Raw genomic sequence first — 13,828 nt, forward strand, 5'->3', positions numbered from 1 at the left:
TGCAGCTCAGGGCATGTGTGTGGCTTCAGGGGGGCTTCCCAGTGGCCGCAGGCCCCTGAGGGAGAGGAGTCACAACCCATGGTCTGTGAGTCGGGGTCTTTTATTGCCTCGGTTTCCTCTTCGCAGGCAGGGTTAGAGGCCAGATCTAGGGGCTCCTGACCCCTCACCCCAGGTTTGGCATCAGGCCCTCACCTCCTATTTACAGGCCTCCCGAATCCGGTCAGGAGGAGCCTCTGCTTGGAGGTTCATGGGGCTGGGCCCCCCTGTGCCGCTCCTGCCCAGGGACCTCACCTGAGGCTGTGGCCGCCGTCTCCTCGGCCAGGAGCCACTCCTTCTCCTGCTGCAGCCGCTGCAGCTCCCGCTCGTGGTGCCGCTGCAGCTCCTCCATCACCTGCTGGTGCGAAGACTCCATCTCCGCCAGGCTGCGCTCGCACGCCTCCTGCGGGTGGGAGGCCAGGCGGTCACGGGGCTGCCCCCATTGTCTGGCTGGTGGCCCTTTCCCAGCCTGTGACAAGAGGTCTCAGGGGCAGGCCTGCCCTGGTCCAGGCTTCACCACCTCCCCCAAGACCCTGGCATCATCGGCCTGTATCTGCCCCTGCTCCCCGCCATCCGCAAACCTCACCCTGTCATTCTCCTGCTTCGAACCCTTCTGAGCCTCCCCATCCCGCAGAGCCAAGTCCCTGCTCCAGTTTCTGACCCTGGTGGTCTCATCCCTGGCCCTCCCCACCAAGAAGTCCCGTAATTATATAAAAAAAAAAGCACAACCAGTTCACGGCATGTTCACACCTCTGAGCTTTAGCTCATGTTCCCACTGCCTGGAACATTCTTTTACAACTTTCTCTTCCTGGGTAATTCACTTGGCCAGCAGACCAGTTTAAAGATCCTCCTAGCTCTGACTCTGGGCAGCCCCTCCCCTGCCTCCAAAGGCTCTGCTTCTGGCAGATCATAAATTCCCCCAAAAGAAGGAAGATTTGATCCAGCTCAGAGCCCCCGGGGTCTGGGCTACGGCCTGGTTTGTGGCAGGTGCTGAGCAAGTCAGCTGAAATGAATGGCTCACTGCAGAATGGGGCTGTGTAGACAAGACAGGCAAGTGTTTAAATGATTGACAATACCCACTGCTGGGAGAGCAAGCCGCGACCGGGTGCATGGAGGGCAGTTTGGTGGCATCATCTAATTTTAACGACCCCTTCACCTAGCAGGTCCACTCCTAGGAATGATCCCACAGAAAGTCATACGTGTACAAAGACTCTTGGACAAGGGTATTCCCTGTGGCAAGGTTGGTAACAGATGAAAACTGGAAATAATCTAAATACCTAACAGGGAAGCCCTTAAATAAATTATGGGATTGAGTTTTACAGAGGACCCAGGCAACTGTTAAAAGACAGAGCTGCCCACATGGACTGCTGTAGAAAGTGTCCCAAAAATTAGGTGATGAAAGCTGGTTTCTGACAATACACATGGTGGGACCCCAGTCACGGACACAAGACACTTAGAGCTGTAGGTCTGAGTACATGTACATGAAAACACAGAGAAAGTTATGGAAAGATACTGTGGAAAGCAATGGTGCCCCAAAGAGGTCTATGTCCTACTCCCGGAACCTGTGAATACGTTACCTTACACGGCCAAGGAGAATAGAGGCTGCTAATCAGCTGACCTGAAAATAGGGAGATTATTTTAGATTATCCTCTGGGCCCAAAGTAATCACAGGGTCCTTGGATGTGGAAGAGGAGGCAGGGGAGCAGAGGGATAGGCAGAAGGGACTACGGAAGGAGCTCAGTGGGAAGTGAGAAGGACTTGACTCTCCTTCGCAGGTTCTGAAGGTGAAGGAAGGGGCCACGGGCCAAGGAATGCAGGCGGCTGCCAGACGCTGGAAAAGGTGAGGAAACGGAGCCTCCCCAGAGCCTATGGAAGGGAACGCGATCCTGTGGATGCCTGGATTTTAGCCTGGCGAGACCTGTGTTAGACTTCCACCCTACAAAACTGTGAGCTGATAAATTTGTGTCTTATGTTAGTGGTTAATTTGTTACGGCTGCAACAGGAAACTCTATAGATGTGCTCAAATGGTAACCAAGGCTCCCTGGGGTTGGGAGCAGGCAGGGGAAGGAGAGTTCACGTGTTTGTTTCTAACCTTTTGATTTGTTTGAATTATTTTTGAAAATGTAAACAAATTCATTATATAATTTAAAAATGTTTAAGATCATTAAAAAGGGAAGGGGAAGAGCCAAGGAAGAAACTGAGGCACGGAGGGCCAGTTAAGAGGCTGCATTCTCCCCCGTGCCACAGGGCACCTCACGGCCGGTGGGGACTGACCCCCACCTCGCCAGCAGCCACATCTGGGGGCTGCACGGGCCAGTTTGGGGGAAGGGCAAGGGTCAGGTCCCCTGGGTCCAGGTGTTCTGAGTGGTGGACAAGGGACACCTGTCCCACTGAGCCTCTGTGCCTGTCCTCTGTGTGTGCCCCCAGTAAGGGCAAGAGAACATGGCTCTGGAATTCCACAGACTGGGTCCTAGTCTTGGCTGTACCATGGAGCTAACTCGAGCAAGCTCCTTTCCCTCTCTCAGCCTCAATCTCCTCATCTGTAAAACAGACCCCATAAGACCAACTCAGGAGGGTCCCTAAGGTAAGTCAGAGTCCACCTGTAGAGATCGCCGACCTGTAGAGACCGGAGCACTGTGGGAGATGGGACTGCTGTTCTTAAAGAGCTAGATCAGGCAGGCAGACCCGGCAGCCAATAGGGTGTCTGGAGGCTGACATCAGGAGGTGGGAACCAGCCCACGATGAGGGGCTCCCAGAAGGCCAGGCGCTGCTCCCTCTGACCTGCCTTCCCGAGGGCCCAACGTGTTGGCCGCCACCTCTGACATGGATCAAAGTAGATAAAGAAGTACGCGTGGCCCCCACTGCAGTAAGCACCCGCGGGGTGAAGCCCCAGGCCCCTGGCTGCTGTCCTGCGGTGGCAAAGCCTCACAAGCTGGAAGAGGGGTGCCCACTCGGCCTGATACCAGGCTGGGGAATCCCTCCCCTGCTGTCACCTCTCCAGGGTCCAGTGACTCTCCGGCTGCCTCCCCAGGGACCCGAGGGGACGCAGATGGCTCGGCTCCTCTCCTCTGGTGCCCCTCCCCCACCCCGTCTCCCCATTATGCCCTTCTCACCCCCCATTCCTCCTGCCCATCCCAACCTAGCAGGACGAAATGCTGACAGCCTTGGGGTGCCCAGTGGGCGCCTGGGGACCAGGAAACCTGGACTGCAGACACAGGTCTGCTGCCAGCTGCAAGCTCTCGCTCCCTCTCTGGGCCTCAGTTTCCCCATCTGTAAGCTGAGAAGTCAGAGCAGTGCTTTTCAAACTTCATTTTAGTGACAGAAACCTTCTTCCAAAGGGAATCTAATGCAGGTTCTAATAGTAAAATGGACAAGGATGGAGCTGCTCTGGTACTGGTGACTGTGAATGAACCCACCCAGAATGGACCCTCCACAGAGCAAAGTCTGAAGCCCTCTGGGTGGGGGTCTCTGAGGTCCCCAGATGCCTCAGGTGGTGGTGGTGTTGGACCTCACCCTGTCTAGAGATGCCCCACCTTCCTCTGGCCTCAAGGGAGCCCTGACAACACTGGGCCCTCCCTTTCCCCCTTCCCCATGTCAGGTGATCCCCAAGCTAGGCCTCTATATCACACCCCAACTCCCCTTGGCCCTGGTCTCCCTTCAGCTGAACGTTCCATCAACCACTCAGCCCCAGACGGCCCTTGGCCTTGCATGGAGGCCCCAGCTCCCAGCCGCTCCCCTCTGCCTTCCTTGGGGCAGTGGCCCAGCCTTAAGCTCACCTCCCTCCACATGCCCTCCCATATATCTCTCTCCTTCAGCAAAGTCCTAGCTCCTGATTCTGGCCCTACCCCCTCCCAAGCCCCCTGCACTCCAACCCCACCTTCCCGATGTCACTGTCAGACCCCAAACCTCCTCAGATTTGTGGGATGCGATCCCAGCTCCTTAGCTTGGCAGTGGGGGTCTCCACGATAGGCACCCACTGGCCCTCCACCTCCTGCTGCAGCCCACGCTCCCACCCACAGCTCCAGGAAGACTTCCTGAGAGCCCCACGCCCCCTCAGAACTTCTAGAAGGTCCCCCTGCCCAGAGCCTGGGATCCCAGCATTCTTTTTTGCTTCAGTCAAGGGCGTGCTGGCTGGGGGCAGCCGACTGTCAAAATTTTTAGGAATTCTGTGGCACGGTTATTCAGCATACCCATTATTAGAAATTATATAAACTTATAATTAATTGTTACATTAAAAACAAAGCTGATACTCAAAACTCATCACTTCCTAATCATTTCACTGCATTTTATTAGTAGCTATGCTTTGAGGTTATTTACGTCTCCTGTATCTATAGGGTGGAAATGTCATTATGACGGCGGGCACACAGCTTCCCAACTCTGTGTTCAGGGACATCAGCCATAGCAGGAGTATTTACACCATGGAAATTGGTAAACGTTACAAATCAGGGCTTGATTTATTGTTTTGTTGATTGTCCAGATTTAAGCAAGAGATGAGAAAGAGCTGATAATGCTCACAGTACAGATTATACTTCAAATCGGCGCGCCCTATCCACGACCGTCACGCTGTACACAGAACAAAAGCCTGAGAAATATTCTTAAAAGAATATCCTCAAATAGTCTCAACACAAAACTATCCTCTAATTCAGCAAAGAAGTTGCTATGACATTGACCAAGTAAAGTTTCAACATTTGTCTTGCTGTCTTACTCATTCACACAAACGAAAAGGCCAAACGACATTCGTGTTAGAACGATACTCGCTTGTCAGCTGGCTGTGGATACGAGCATTCGGAAAAAATCAACGAAAGTATTCTGAGAAAAATCAATTTGCTATATGGAATTCACAATAAAAAACATTACATATTTTTTATTTGTAAGTTGCACACTAAACATCCTTTATATCAGTGAAATTTACAATAAACATATACAAGTGTGTCTGTGTGTACACACACATGTATTTTTTCTGGAGAGCTAGTTGTCCCAGGCATAACAATCAAAAGTGTCTCCGGACACGGCCAAATAGCCCCAGGGGAACAAAATCAGCTTGGTTGAGAGCCGCTGTCCTAGGCAGACCGTGCGTCTCCCGAGGGCCACTGGAGGCGCCCACGTCCCGCAGACCACCTTGCGCAGGGCCTCGGCCTGGCAGGCATGGGCAGGATTTCCCTGTGTTTAGGGGGCGACTTCCAGGGGCCTGCCCATTAGGAATCCCACTCTCCACCAGGCCCCCTCTTCCCCAGACATGCAGGGGAAGGGGTCTAAGTACAGAGGATCACGTGGGGGCTCACACACAGGCTCTGCAGTCAGCCTGACCCAAGCTCAAATCCCACCTCTGACATCTGCAGGCAGGTTGACCTCAGGCAAGTCACATAACCTCTCATAGCTCAGTGGCCTTGTCTGTAAAAATGGGCACAGTGCTCACGTCCACCCGCTGGGGAGATTAAATGAGATGATGAATGTCAAATGCCTCACACGGGTTCCGGTACACAGGAAGGGCTCCCAGAATATTAGCCGTTTTCTCACAACGTGGCAACCAGAAACCTGCCCCCACCCCCAACACAACAGCTTCTTGGCCTTACCTGTGAGATGTAGCCTGGGGGGATGTGGCCGTCCTCCTGGGACTTGGGTGCACCGTGAGAAGCCTCCCCTTGGAGACGCCGAGCCTCCCCTTGGAGACGCCAGGCCTCCAATTGGGCACGAAGGGACTGGACCTATTGCAGGGGTGGGCAGGAAGGCGAGGTCAGTGAGGGCCTGAAAGTGGGGATGTAGCTGATGGGAGGAAGTGGCCCTCGTGTGGAGATGCAGGCAAGGGGGACATTCTAGGTGTTTCCTGGATGGTCAGGTCAGAAACCCAGGAGAGTGCTGGCCCAGAGTAGGATCGACAGGGCTGGGAGCAGGACACTGCGGTCACCCCCATGTTATGTAGGTGGGGAGAAATGCCTTGGAGCCTCAGTTTCCCATTAGTAAAATGGTGATGAGGTCTACCCTATGGGACCATGAGACTGCTGTGAGGATTACATGAGCCAATGTAGGTAAAGAGGGCCTAGCACAAGGCTTGGGATGCAGAAGGTACTCAATAAATGGTCTCTCCCTTCTCTTCCTCTTCCCTTCTATGTGACTGCTGAGGACAGAACTCAGATGGGAAAACAAAAACAAAAAGTCCCCAAGGTCCAGGAAAGAAGATTCTAGTTCATAAGGAATCGGGGGGGGGGGGGGGCGGGGGCAGGGTGTCAGTGGTCAGGGGTGAGCTCCCCATCATTGTAGGTATGCAAGATAAATGCCATAGAGTGACTGCAGGGATAGGAAGGGTGTTGGTAGGGTGAGGAGGCTCCCAGAGGCCAGTGCCGCCTACCTCCCTCTCCAGTGCCTCATGGCTGTCGCTTGGGGCCCCCCGGCGCTCCCCGCGGCTTTGGTTGAGCAGGGCGGTGAGAGGTACCCGCTTGTTCTCCCGCAGGGGCAACTTCTCCAGCTCCTGCCACTTCTTCTCGATCTCCTCACTGAGCCGGTTCTGCTGGTCCTCAGTCAAGGGGGCACCCAGGCCCCGGCGCGGACCCTCGCCGGCCGGTGTCTCCGTGGCCCTGCTGTCCGTGGCCTGGAACCACTTGCGTCGCTCCTCGGAACGCTGGGCCAGGTCCCGCTCCAGCTCCTCCTGCTTGGCCGGGCGGTCGAGAGCGCGGGCCGGGGTGCGGGCCCGCTGCAGGGAGCCCTGAGTCAGCGGGGAGAGCTCCACGTAGTCCAGTGACTGCCGCTGCCCGTCCGCCTTCCGGGGGCCGCCCCAGCCGATGACCTCAGAGCCTGCCCGCTGCTCCCCCGCCTTCAGGGAGCCCTTCGGCGTGCCGTAGCTGTGCAGCGTGTTCTCCTTATTGCAGTCTGAGAGCCTAGGGGGCCAGCAGAGCCACATCAGGCGAGACCTTGCCCTCTTGGTCCCCAAACAAGCACTTCTGCAGTGTCGCCCGTGCACCGGGGTCAGGGGACAGACCCCAGTGGAGGAAGCAGCTTAGAACTAGAGCTTCATCATTAACAGACCCTGGGAACCATCCCAGCTCGGCCACTTACCGGCAGAGGGTCCAGGATACCTGGCCTCTCTCTCTGACCCTCAGTTACATCATCTGTGATATGGGACAACAGTGCCACGCACAGGAGGGACTAGGTGAGCAAACGTGTGCAAAGCGACCAGGAAGCCCTTTGAGAATGTGATCGAAGCATTAGTATTAAGGGTGCGCTGTTTGACAAGGCCCTAGGTTCAAGAGCCTCACAGTGGAATAGGGGAGATGCCCAGGGTCACTGCTGGTGAGATGAACGGTGGCCTCTGGGTGGGTGCACAGAGCACAAACTGTGGAGACCCGTAACGACTGAGGCAGTTCCCCTCTTCTTCCATAGCAATACTGAGTACGTGCTTACCCGGCCAAACACTAAAGCACCCCTTGGGGCTACACGTGGCTGTGTGACTCCACTCTGCCCAGTGCATATGAGAGGCGGCACGTTTTGAAGGACCAGCCGTGCCCTGGCCTGGCTCCTGGCTGGGACCCATGAGAATGTGAACAGTGCTCTGGCGCAGAGGCAAGACTGTGGGCTGCTGTGGAGCGAGAAAGAAACCTGTCCCTTGTTTAAACCCGTGTTTGGGGTTTCTTTGTTGTAGCAGCGGAGCCTATATACTAAGTCACAGTCCAGCCGCACGGCAGCTGAGAGTTTACAAGGGGCCTCCATGCACGTCCTTGCATGACACACCTCGGTGTGACACGTGAGGAACGTGAAACTCAGGCCAGACGGCAACTGGCCTAAGGTTGACCAGCCAGGGTGTGGCCAGGCAGGTGGACGCGCACTCAGCACCCCTCGATACCACGCTTCCGTTCCTACTGCCCAGCAGCCAGAGTCCCAGCCCCTACGGGCATCTGGGGTTTATCCTGTGTGGGGCTCTACCACCAGGTCACTCGGTCCTCCTGCCCCTCTACCCTCAGTGACCGCCACAGGGAGTGAGCTCCCCACCCAGACTAAGTAGCCATCCCCTCTCCCTGACACAGGCTCAGACGCAGCCCCTGCGGCACACAGTCAATCAGCCACCTCACGGGGCTGTGACTGACCGGCATCTTCTCCAAAGAGCCAAGGCCTCTCCCCGCCTTTTCAGGATGTGGGGAGATAGAGAGGGACAAGAGGCAAATCTCAAATCCTCAACGTATTTCTGGATGAGTGCCACGGATACCCCGTGCCCTCTCCCTCTCCCTATTTTGCTGGTGGAGAAACTGAGGCCCAGCAGGTAGAGCCACAGGGCCCTCAGGTGAGTGCCGGAAACCCACTCGGGATGCGGGGTAAGTGCCTCCCCGCAGGCCCCGGTCCAGCCCAGCACGTACTTGGTGACATCTGGGGCTGAGGTTGGACGCACAGTCTTCCTCAGAGCCTCGATCCAGTTCCTCCGGATGCCCGAGGTCATGGCCGACAAGGTATAGACAGCATCTTTGGTCTGTAAGTCCACCCCACAGGTAGGTTGCCACCTGGCCAGCCCCCTTGCTCCCTCCCCACTATGGATTCCAAAGAGGTGCCCTTCCCTCCCAGGTGGGTATCTAAGGTCTTAAGCCTGGAGGTGAGCAGAGCATGCAAAACCTCCCCTCCACTAGCCTCAGGAGAGCCCCATCGGCTCCAAGATCTCTCCAACATCTGAATAGCCCTGCCAACGATATCCGGGATCGCCCCAGAAATGCTCAGCGCTGGCAGCAGGGCTTCTGACTGGCTCTGAGGACAGGATCTCCAGGTAAATGAGTGATAGGAGCCAGTCTGCTGGGCCACGCCCCACCCCGACACCTCCTCTGGGGGGCCCTCCAGGCATGCCGCCCCCCAGCCGCCCGCAGGCTCACGTGGATCTGGAAGCCATAGTTGCGCTGCACCGCATACTCGGTGACGTCCGTGCAGCAGCGCAGATCGATCTCACCGTCCAGCTCATCTGCCTGCAGCAGGAGGGCTCACGATGGTCCCTGGACTCCAGTGACCCTACCGGGACCCCCAAGCCCCTTCCAGGTGTCCCCCGGCACCTGATGGGGGAGAGAGCCCTCCCATCTCATCGTCTCACCTCCTCAGCAGTGGAATCCCTGTAGTACTTGAGGCTTGAATCGGTCAGCACAAACCAGTGCTTCTTCCACTGTGAAGGAGAGATGGTGGTGAGGGAGGGGGTGCGGGGGTGTGGAATGACAGTGTGCGTGCGTGTGTGCACCATTCCGCGGGCATCCTGGGCGCTGCCAGGTCAACCGTTCTGTTTGCAGCAGGGGCCTGGCACCCTCATCTGCTCTGCTGAGGGGTGGGGGACAGGGGGCAGTGCAGAGTCACAAAATCCACATTTGAAGTAAGCCCCCCCATTTCCTCTCTGCGGGGACAGCATCTGTGAAATGGGTCGGCTTTTCCTCAGTAACCACACCCTTCTTTTCTTTCTCGGGGCCCTTCTCTGATTTGTTGACACTTCCACAGGCTTCCTGATAACTTTCCACCAAGATCACCAAGGCTCCTACGTGCAAATCCCACCCAGTGCAATCCAGGAAGGGGATATGACCTGTGTAAGGTCATTTGCCTAGCAAGTCGGGGGCCAGAACTTCAAAAACCTTTTTCCGTACACTGACCCCAGATCAATCACCCCAGTGGTCAAAGACAAGTCTACCAGAGAGCAGGACTGGAAGGGTGCCCAGGGAGAAGCATCCGAGTGCTGGTCGTATTCTGTTTCTCGATCTGGGTGCTGGTTACATGCGTGTTCAGCTATGTGAATACATTATCTCTACATTTATGATGTGGGCTTCTCTCTGCTCCAACCAGGACTAGGTTGGCAGGACACATAAGAGAGGGGTGGGGGCATCAGAACAGCCTGATATGAAAGTGCCAAGCTCAGCCCACCTCTGGGCTTCTGACCGTTCACTGAAAGGCCAGTCGAGGTCCACCCACTGCCAGGGTCAGTCCATGTCCTCCTGGTGCTCTCCCACATCACTAAGCCCTTGTTTATTACTTCAAGTACTTCGTTTTCTTTCCTCAGGAAGACAGTAAGTTTTCAAGGATGTGCCAGGATGATACTTTCTACTTCTTTCCACACTGCCTCCCCTAACAAATACGATTTTAGCATCCAAGAGACCAAGGTTACAACTATTGTATGCCTTGCTAGCTGTGTGTCTTTAGTCAAGTGTCTCGACCTCTCTGAGCTTCAGTTTTCTGACTTATAAAGTAGGGCTAATAAGACCCTAAGCCTCCTAGTGAAGTTAGAAATGCCTAACCCTCCCTGGAACGTCTCTCGTGGCACTGCACATAGGGTCAGGCACTAGGTTGTTGGGGATCGTTCTAAGAGGCTGGCCTTAGAACCACCCTGCTCTTCTGAATGGCCCGAGCTGCTGCTCAGGACAACTGTCCCTCTGTAAAGTGGGGCAGGGGTTCTGTGTCAACTGATCTCTTTGGCCCCTCCAGGCCTAGTCTGTGACTGCCTGAGATGGCAGCTGCATGGGCCTCAGGTGCCCTGAGTTCTAGGCCAGCGTTTGCCCAAAGTGCTGCTAGGCCCGGAAGAGATTAAAGCCCTTGTGGGCCTGTCTCCTGTCTGTGCACTGAGGGGTTGGGCTGGCTGAACTCCCAGGGCCCTGTCAGCTCGGACATTCCAAAACCCTGTGAAAGAGAATGAGTAACGGCCAGTTCTGGGTGGAGCCCATAATCTCTGCCCTCCAGAGACCCTGGGTGGGGGAGGCCGGGAAGGGTCACTGGCAGGGTGCCCAGCCTTGTGTGAGCCTGGAGCCCAGCCACCAGAGGACTGGCAAGCAGGCAGCGGGTACGAAGGCTGGAGGCTGGAGGGAATAAAGCGTGTGGGTAGGAAACACAATGAGATTCCCTTTGGCTCCATGCCCTCCCCGGCATGCGGGCTGCACACAGACTCAAGCCGCAGGCGCATGCAGGACCTGGGCGGGGAGATGTCCCTTCTCAGGCTGGGTGGGCAGGAGGCCAGCTCCAGCTTCAGCTTGGCAGCCAGAAGGGTAGAGTTGGTGCAAGGCTACTGTCCCTTCTGGCTGTAAAGAGGCACACGTTAGAGAAAGGGAAGGTTATCAGCTGAGGCCCATCAGGCACTGGGGGCTGTGTGGGACCCTTTACATGCTTAATCTCTGTGACTCCGTTATCCACCCTGGAAAGAACTATTAGTATCCAGTATGTCCATTTCACAGATGAGGCCACCGAGGCCAGAGGAAGCTGTGACTCACCCGATGGGGCCCCAGGTTGGTGAGACTTCAAGAAATGTGGTCTGAGCCCCACCCCCAGCGTTGGGGGGAGCTGCTGTAAAGCTGAGTCTTTGGGAATCTGTACGTGTCTCAGGCTGGATGATCTCTGTGAACGCTTCCATCCCAGACCCTTGGATACCCAGCCAGGGTCGTCAAGAGGTGGGAGGGCTGAGGGGCTCTTGGTGAGAGGAGGGGATGGGGTGCAGGGCATGAAGCACCAGGAGGCCGCCATCCCTGGTGACCTTTACAGACTGCAGACTGCTCCGAGAGGCTGAGATGACTAGCAGCCTCTGCCCTCCCACCCCACAGCCCAAGGCCTTCTTTCCAACAGGACAAGAAACATCCTACCCTCAAGCCTCCCACTCCGGCCCCCACCCTGTACCCTCTCCACCCTGAAGCCAGGGTCTCTAGAAAGCCGGACAGGCCAGGGAAGCAGCTCAGCCACCTGGGCCCTGCAGCAACCCCACCTCCCACCCCCCACCCCACCCCCGCCTCAGCCCTCCTACCTCTCCAGGTTCATCCAAGATTGACATCCATCCCTTCTTGAAGTTGAGCAGATCGGGCTATGGGGAGAGGAGGGGGCAGATGAGTCAGGCCCAGCAAGAACCAAAGGGGCCTGGGGAGGAAGGGGGGCTGCCCATCCTGCCCCCGAGTGAGGGAGGGCTGAGGGCCCAGGTAGCCCCCTAAATCCAGGCAGGCTCCCCAGCCACTGAGGCAGCCTTGGTCCCTTTCCCGAACATCCGGCAATCTCTGAGAGGTGGGCTGGGTGACTGGCCACCCACCACAGACCTCTGAGCTCCCTTCCCACCAGCCGGCTTCCTCACCTGAGAGTGGGACAGGGGGCAGGAGATCTCTGACTGTAAAAAGGGACCCTTAGAGAGCTCAGAGGACAGGCCAGATCAGCAGGGCTGAGCGAACCGTCCAGTTCTTCTCGCTGATGAGGCCCAAGCGGCCCAGCAGGACAATGCCTTAACGCTCCTACCCATTCCCAACCCACTAACCCTCCCATGGTCCAACCAGCCCTGCACTTCCCTCATCTCCTGGAGAGCCTGAAAGATGGAGCCAGGCCCAGGCTGAGGTCAGAGACCTCCTGGTCCCCCCTAGATCTCTGGAAGGGCCGGGGAGATGGTACCTCAGTCCCAGCAAGCCCTACCTGCCGGGTGCTGCTCAGGGGGGCACGGCCCCGGGGTCTGGGGGCTCCCAGCTGTAGCATGTTCCACGGGGGCCTGTGAGCTAGGTCCCCCACCTAACCCTAGATGACGAAACTGCTCATCCAGGCATTCTCTCTGGCCAGGCCTATCCACAGACCCTCCCTGCCTGCTGGGGAGACCACTCTCTCGTCTAAGTCCCGGTCCGCCTGCAGAGGTTCAGCTCGTGCCCACTGGCGGGCCAGGCTGGCAGGCAGGGAGGAGGCGGCCACCTGTTGCCATGGCTCTGAGCCCACCTATCAGCACCTGCATCACAGCCTCACCAGGCCAAGGTGTCCGGTTGCATGGAGGGAGCGGGTGGCATGGCTCAGTGGGGTAGGCGGCGATGGCGGTGGCGGCTGGAAACCTGGAAACCGGAGCCACCTGACCTGGCCACCTCCCCTGACCCGCCTTCCTGTCAGGGAGCCCCATTCTCCTCTTCCTCAGGTGGAGGAAGAGACCTGAGAGGGGCTTGGGCCAGCAGCCTGGACATCCTGAGCCGTCTCCAGCCATGGCCTTGGGACCAGGGCCCCTGGATCTCGGCAGGCCGGCAGCCCAACTCCTGCATCGCAGCCCCTGCCCGGAGACCTGTCTGAGGGAAGGGACACAGGCTCTGCCCAGACCTGGGAAACCCCAGGCTGCATATGCCCTGTCTGCTCTCTCTCCTTCCCCACCCTGTTCCCCACGTGGGCCGGAAGCCGCTCAGCGTGGTTCTAAGCTAAGACTGAAAACCGGTTAGCCACGCTCAGGGCCACCAAGTCACCTGGGTCCACATGCAGATGGAGACCGCCCCCGTGGCCCCAGGGGAAACGTGCTGAAGAAACACCCACCCTCCTCTACCTCCCTGATCTAAATTCCTGTGCTGCGGAGGCAGTCCGCACCTCCGCCTCCTGGCGCTGAGAATGAGAAGGTAGGCCTTCTGGGATGGACCACGGAGCTGGCATCACTGTGCTGACCCGAAGAGAGCCCCCGGAAAGGACAAGCAGATAACCCAGCCAATCGGACTGAGCTGAGCCAGGGCTGGGAGACCAGCCGTGGGCTTCCAGAGGCTGAGGAAGGGCAGGAATGACAGGCTGGGACCCTGAGGGCTGCCTGGGAAGTGGGGTCACGGTGACCTGCCTAAGTCACATGCCCTCCCTGAGCCCGGCTGCCTGATGTGGCTAATGATAGCAGGACCCTGCCCTCCTGCCGGTTCCGTGAGAGAACTGAATGGGCCACACGTGGAGACGCCAGCACACACACCGCACACGTGCCGCACACGTGCCGCATCAAGCACGAGATGGCGCAGTGACCTTGGGGACAGGAGCTTTTAAACCTGCTGGCAGGAGAGGTCCTGAAGTCACCCTGGAACCCCCCCAGGGGTCACAAGGTCTGATAACATAAATCGCC

General features: G+C 57.2%; 1 protein-coding gene across 2 annotated transcripts in view; it reads right to left on the minus strand.

Moving 5' to 3' along the window:
- TRIOBP (TRIO and F-actin binding protein) overlaps window positions 1–13,828 on the minus strand; it is a 58,679-nt gene that overhangs the window by 7,002 nt on the left and 37,849 nt on the right. For both annotated transcript variants that reach the window (XM_079937943.1, XM_079937944.1), the window contains 7 exons: window positions 11,759–11,815; window positions 9,092–9,160; window positions 8,880–8,969; window positions 8,379–8,488; window positions 6,383–6,908; window positions 5,610–5,741; window positions 292–439 (listed from right to left, as the gene is read on the minus strand). In XM_079937943.1, the coding sequence (XP_079794069.1) occupies window positions 292–439; window positions 5,610–5,741; window positions 6,383–6,908; window positions 8,379–8,488; window positions 8,880–8,969; window positions 9,092–9,160; window positions 11,759–11,815 (1,132 nt within the window). The remainder of the gene's footprint in view (window positions 1–291; window positions 440–5,609; window positions 5,742–6,382; window positions 6,909–8,378; window positions 8,489–8,879; window positions 8,970–9,091; window positions 9,161–11,758; window positions 11,816–13,828) is intronic.

Source organism: Stenella coeruleoalba (assembly GCF_951394435.1).
Source record: "Stenella coeruleoalba genome assembly, chromosome: 11".
NCBI lineage: Eukaryota > Metazoa > Chordata > Mammalia > Artiodactyla > Delphinidae > Stenella > Stenella coeruleoalba.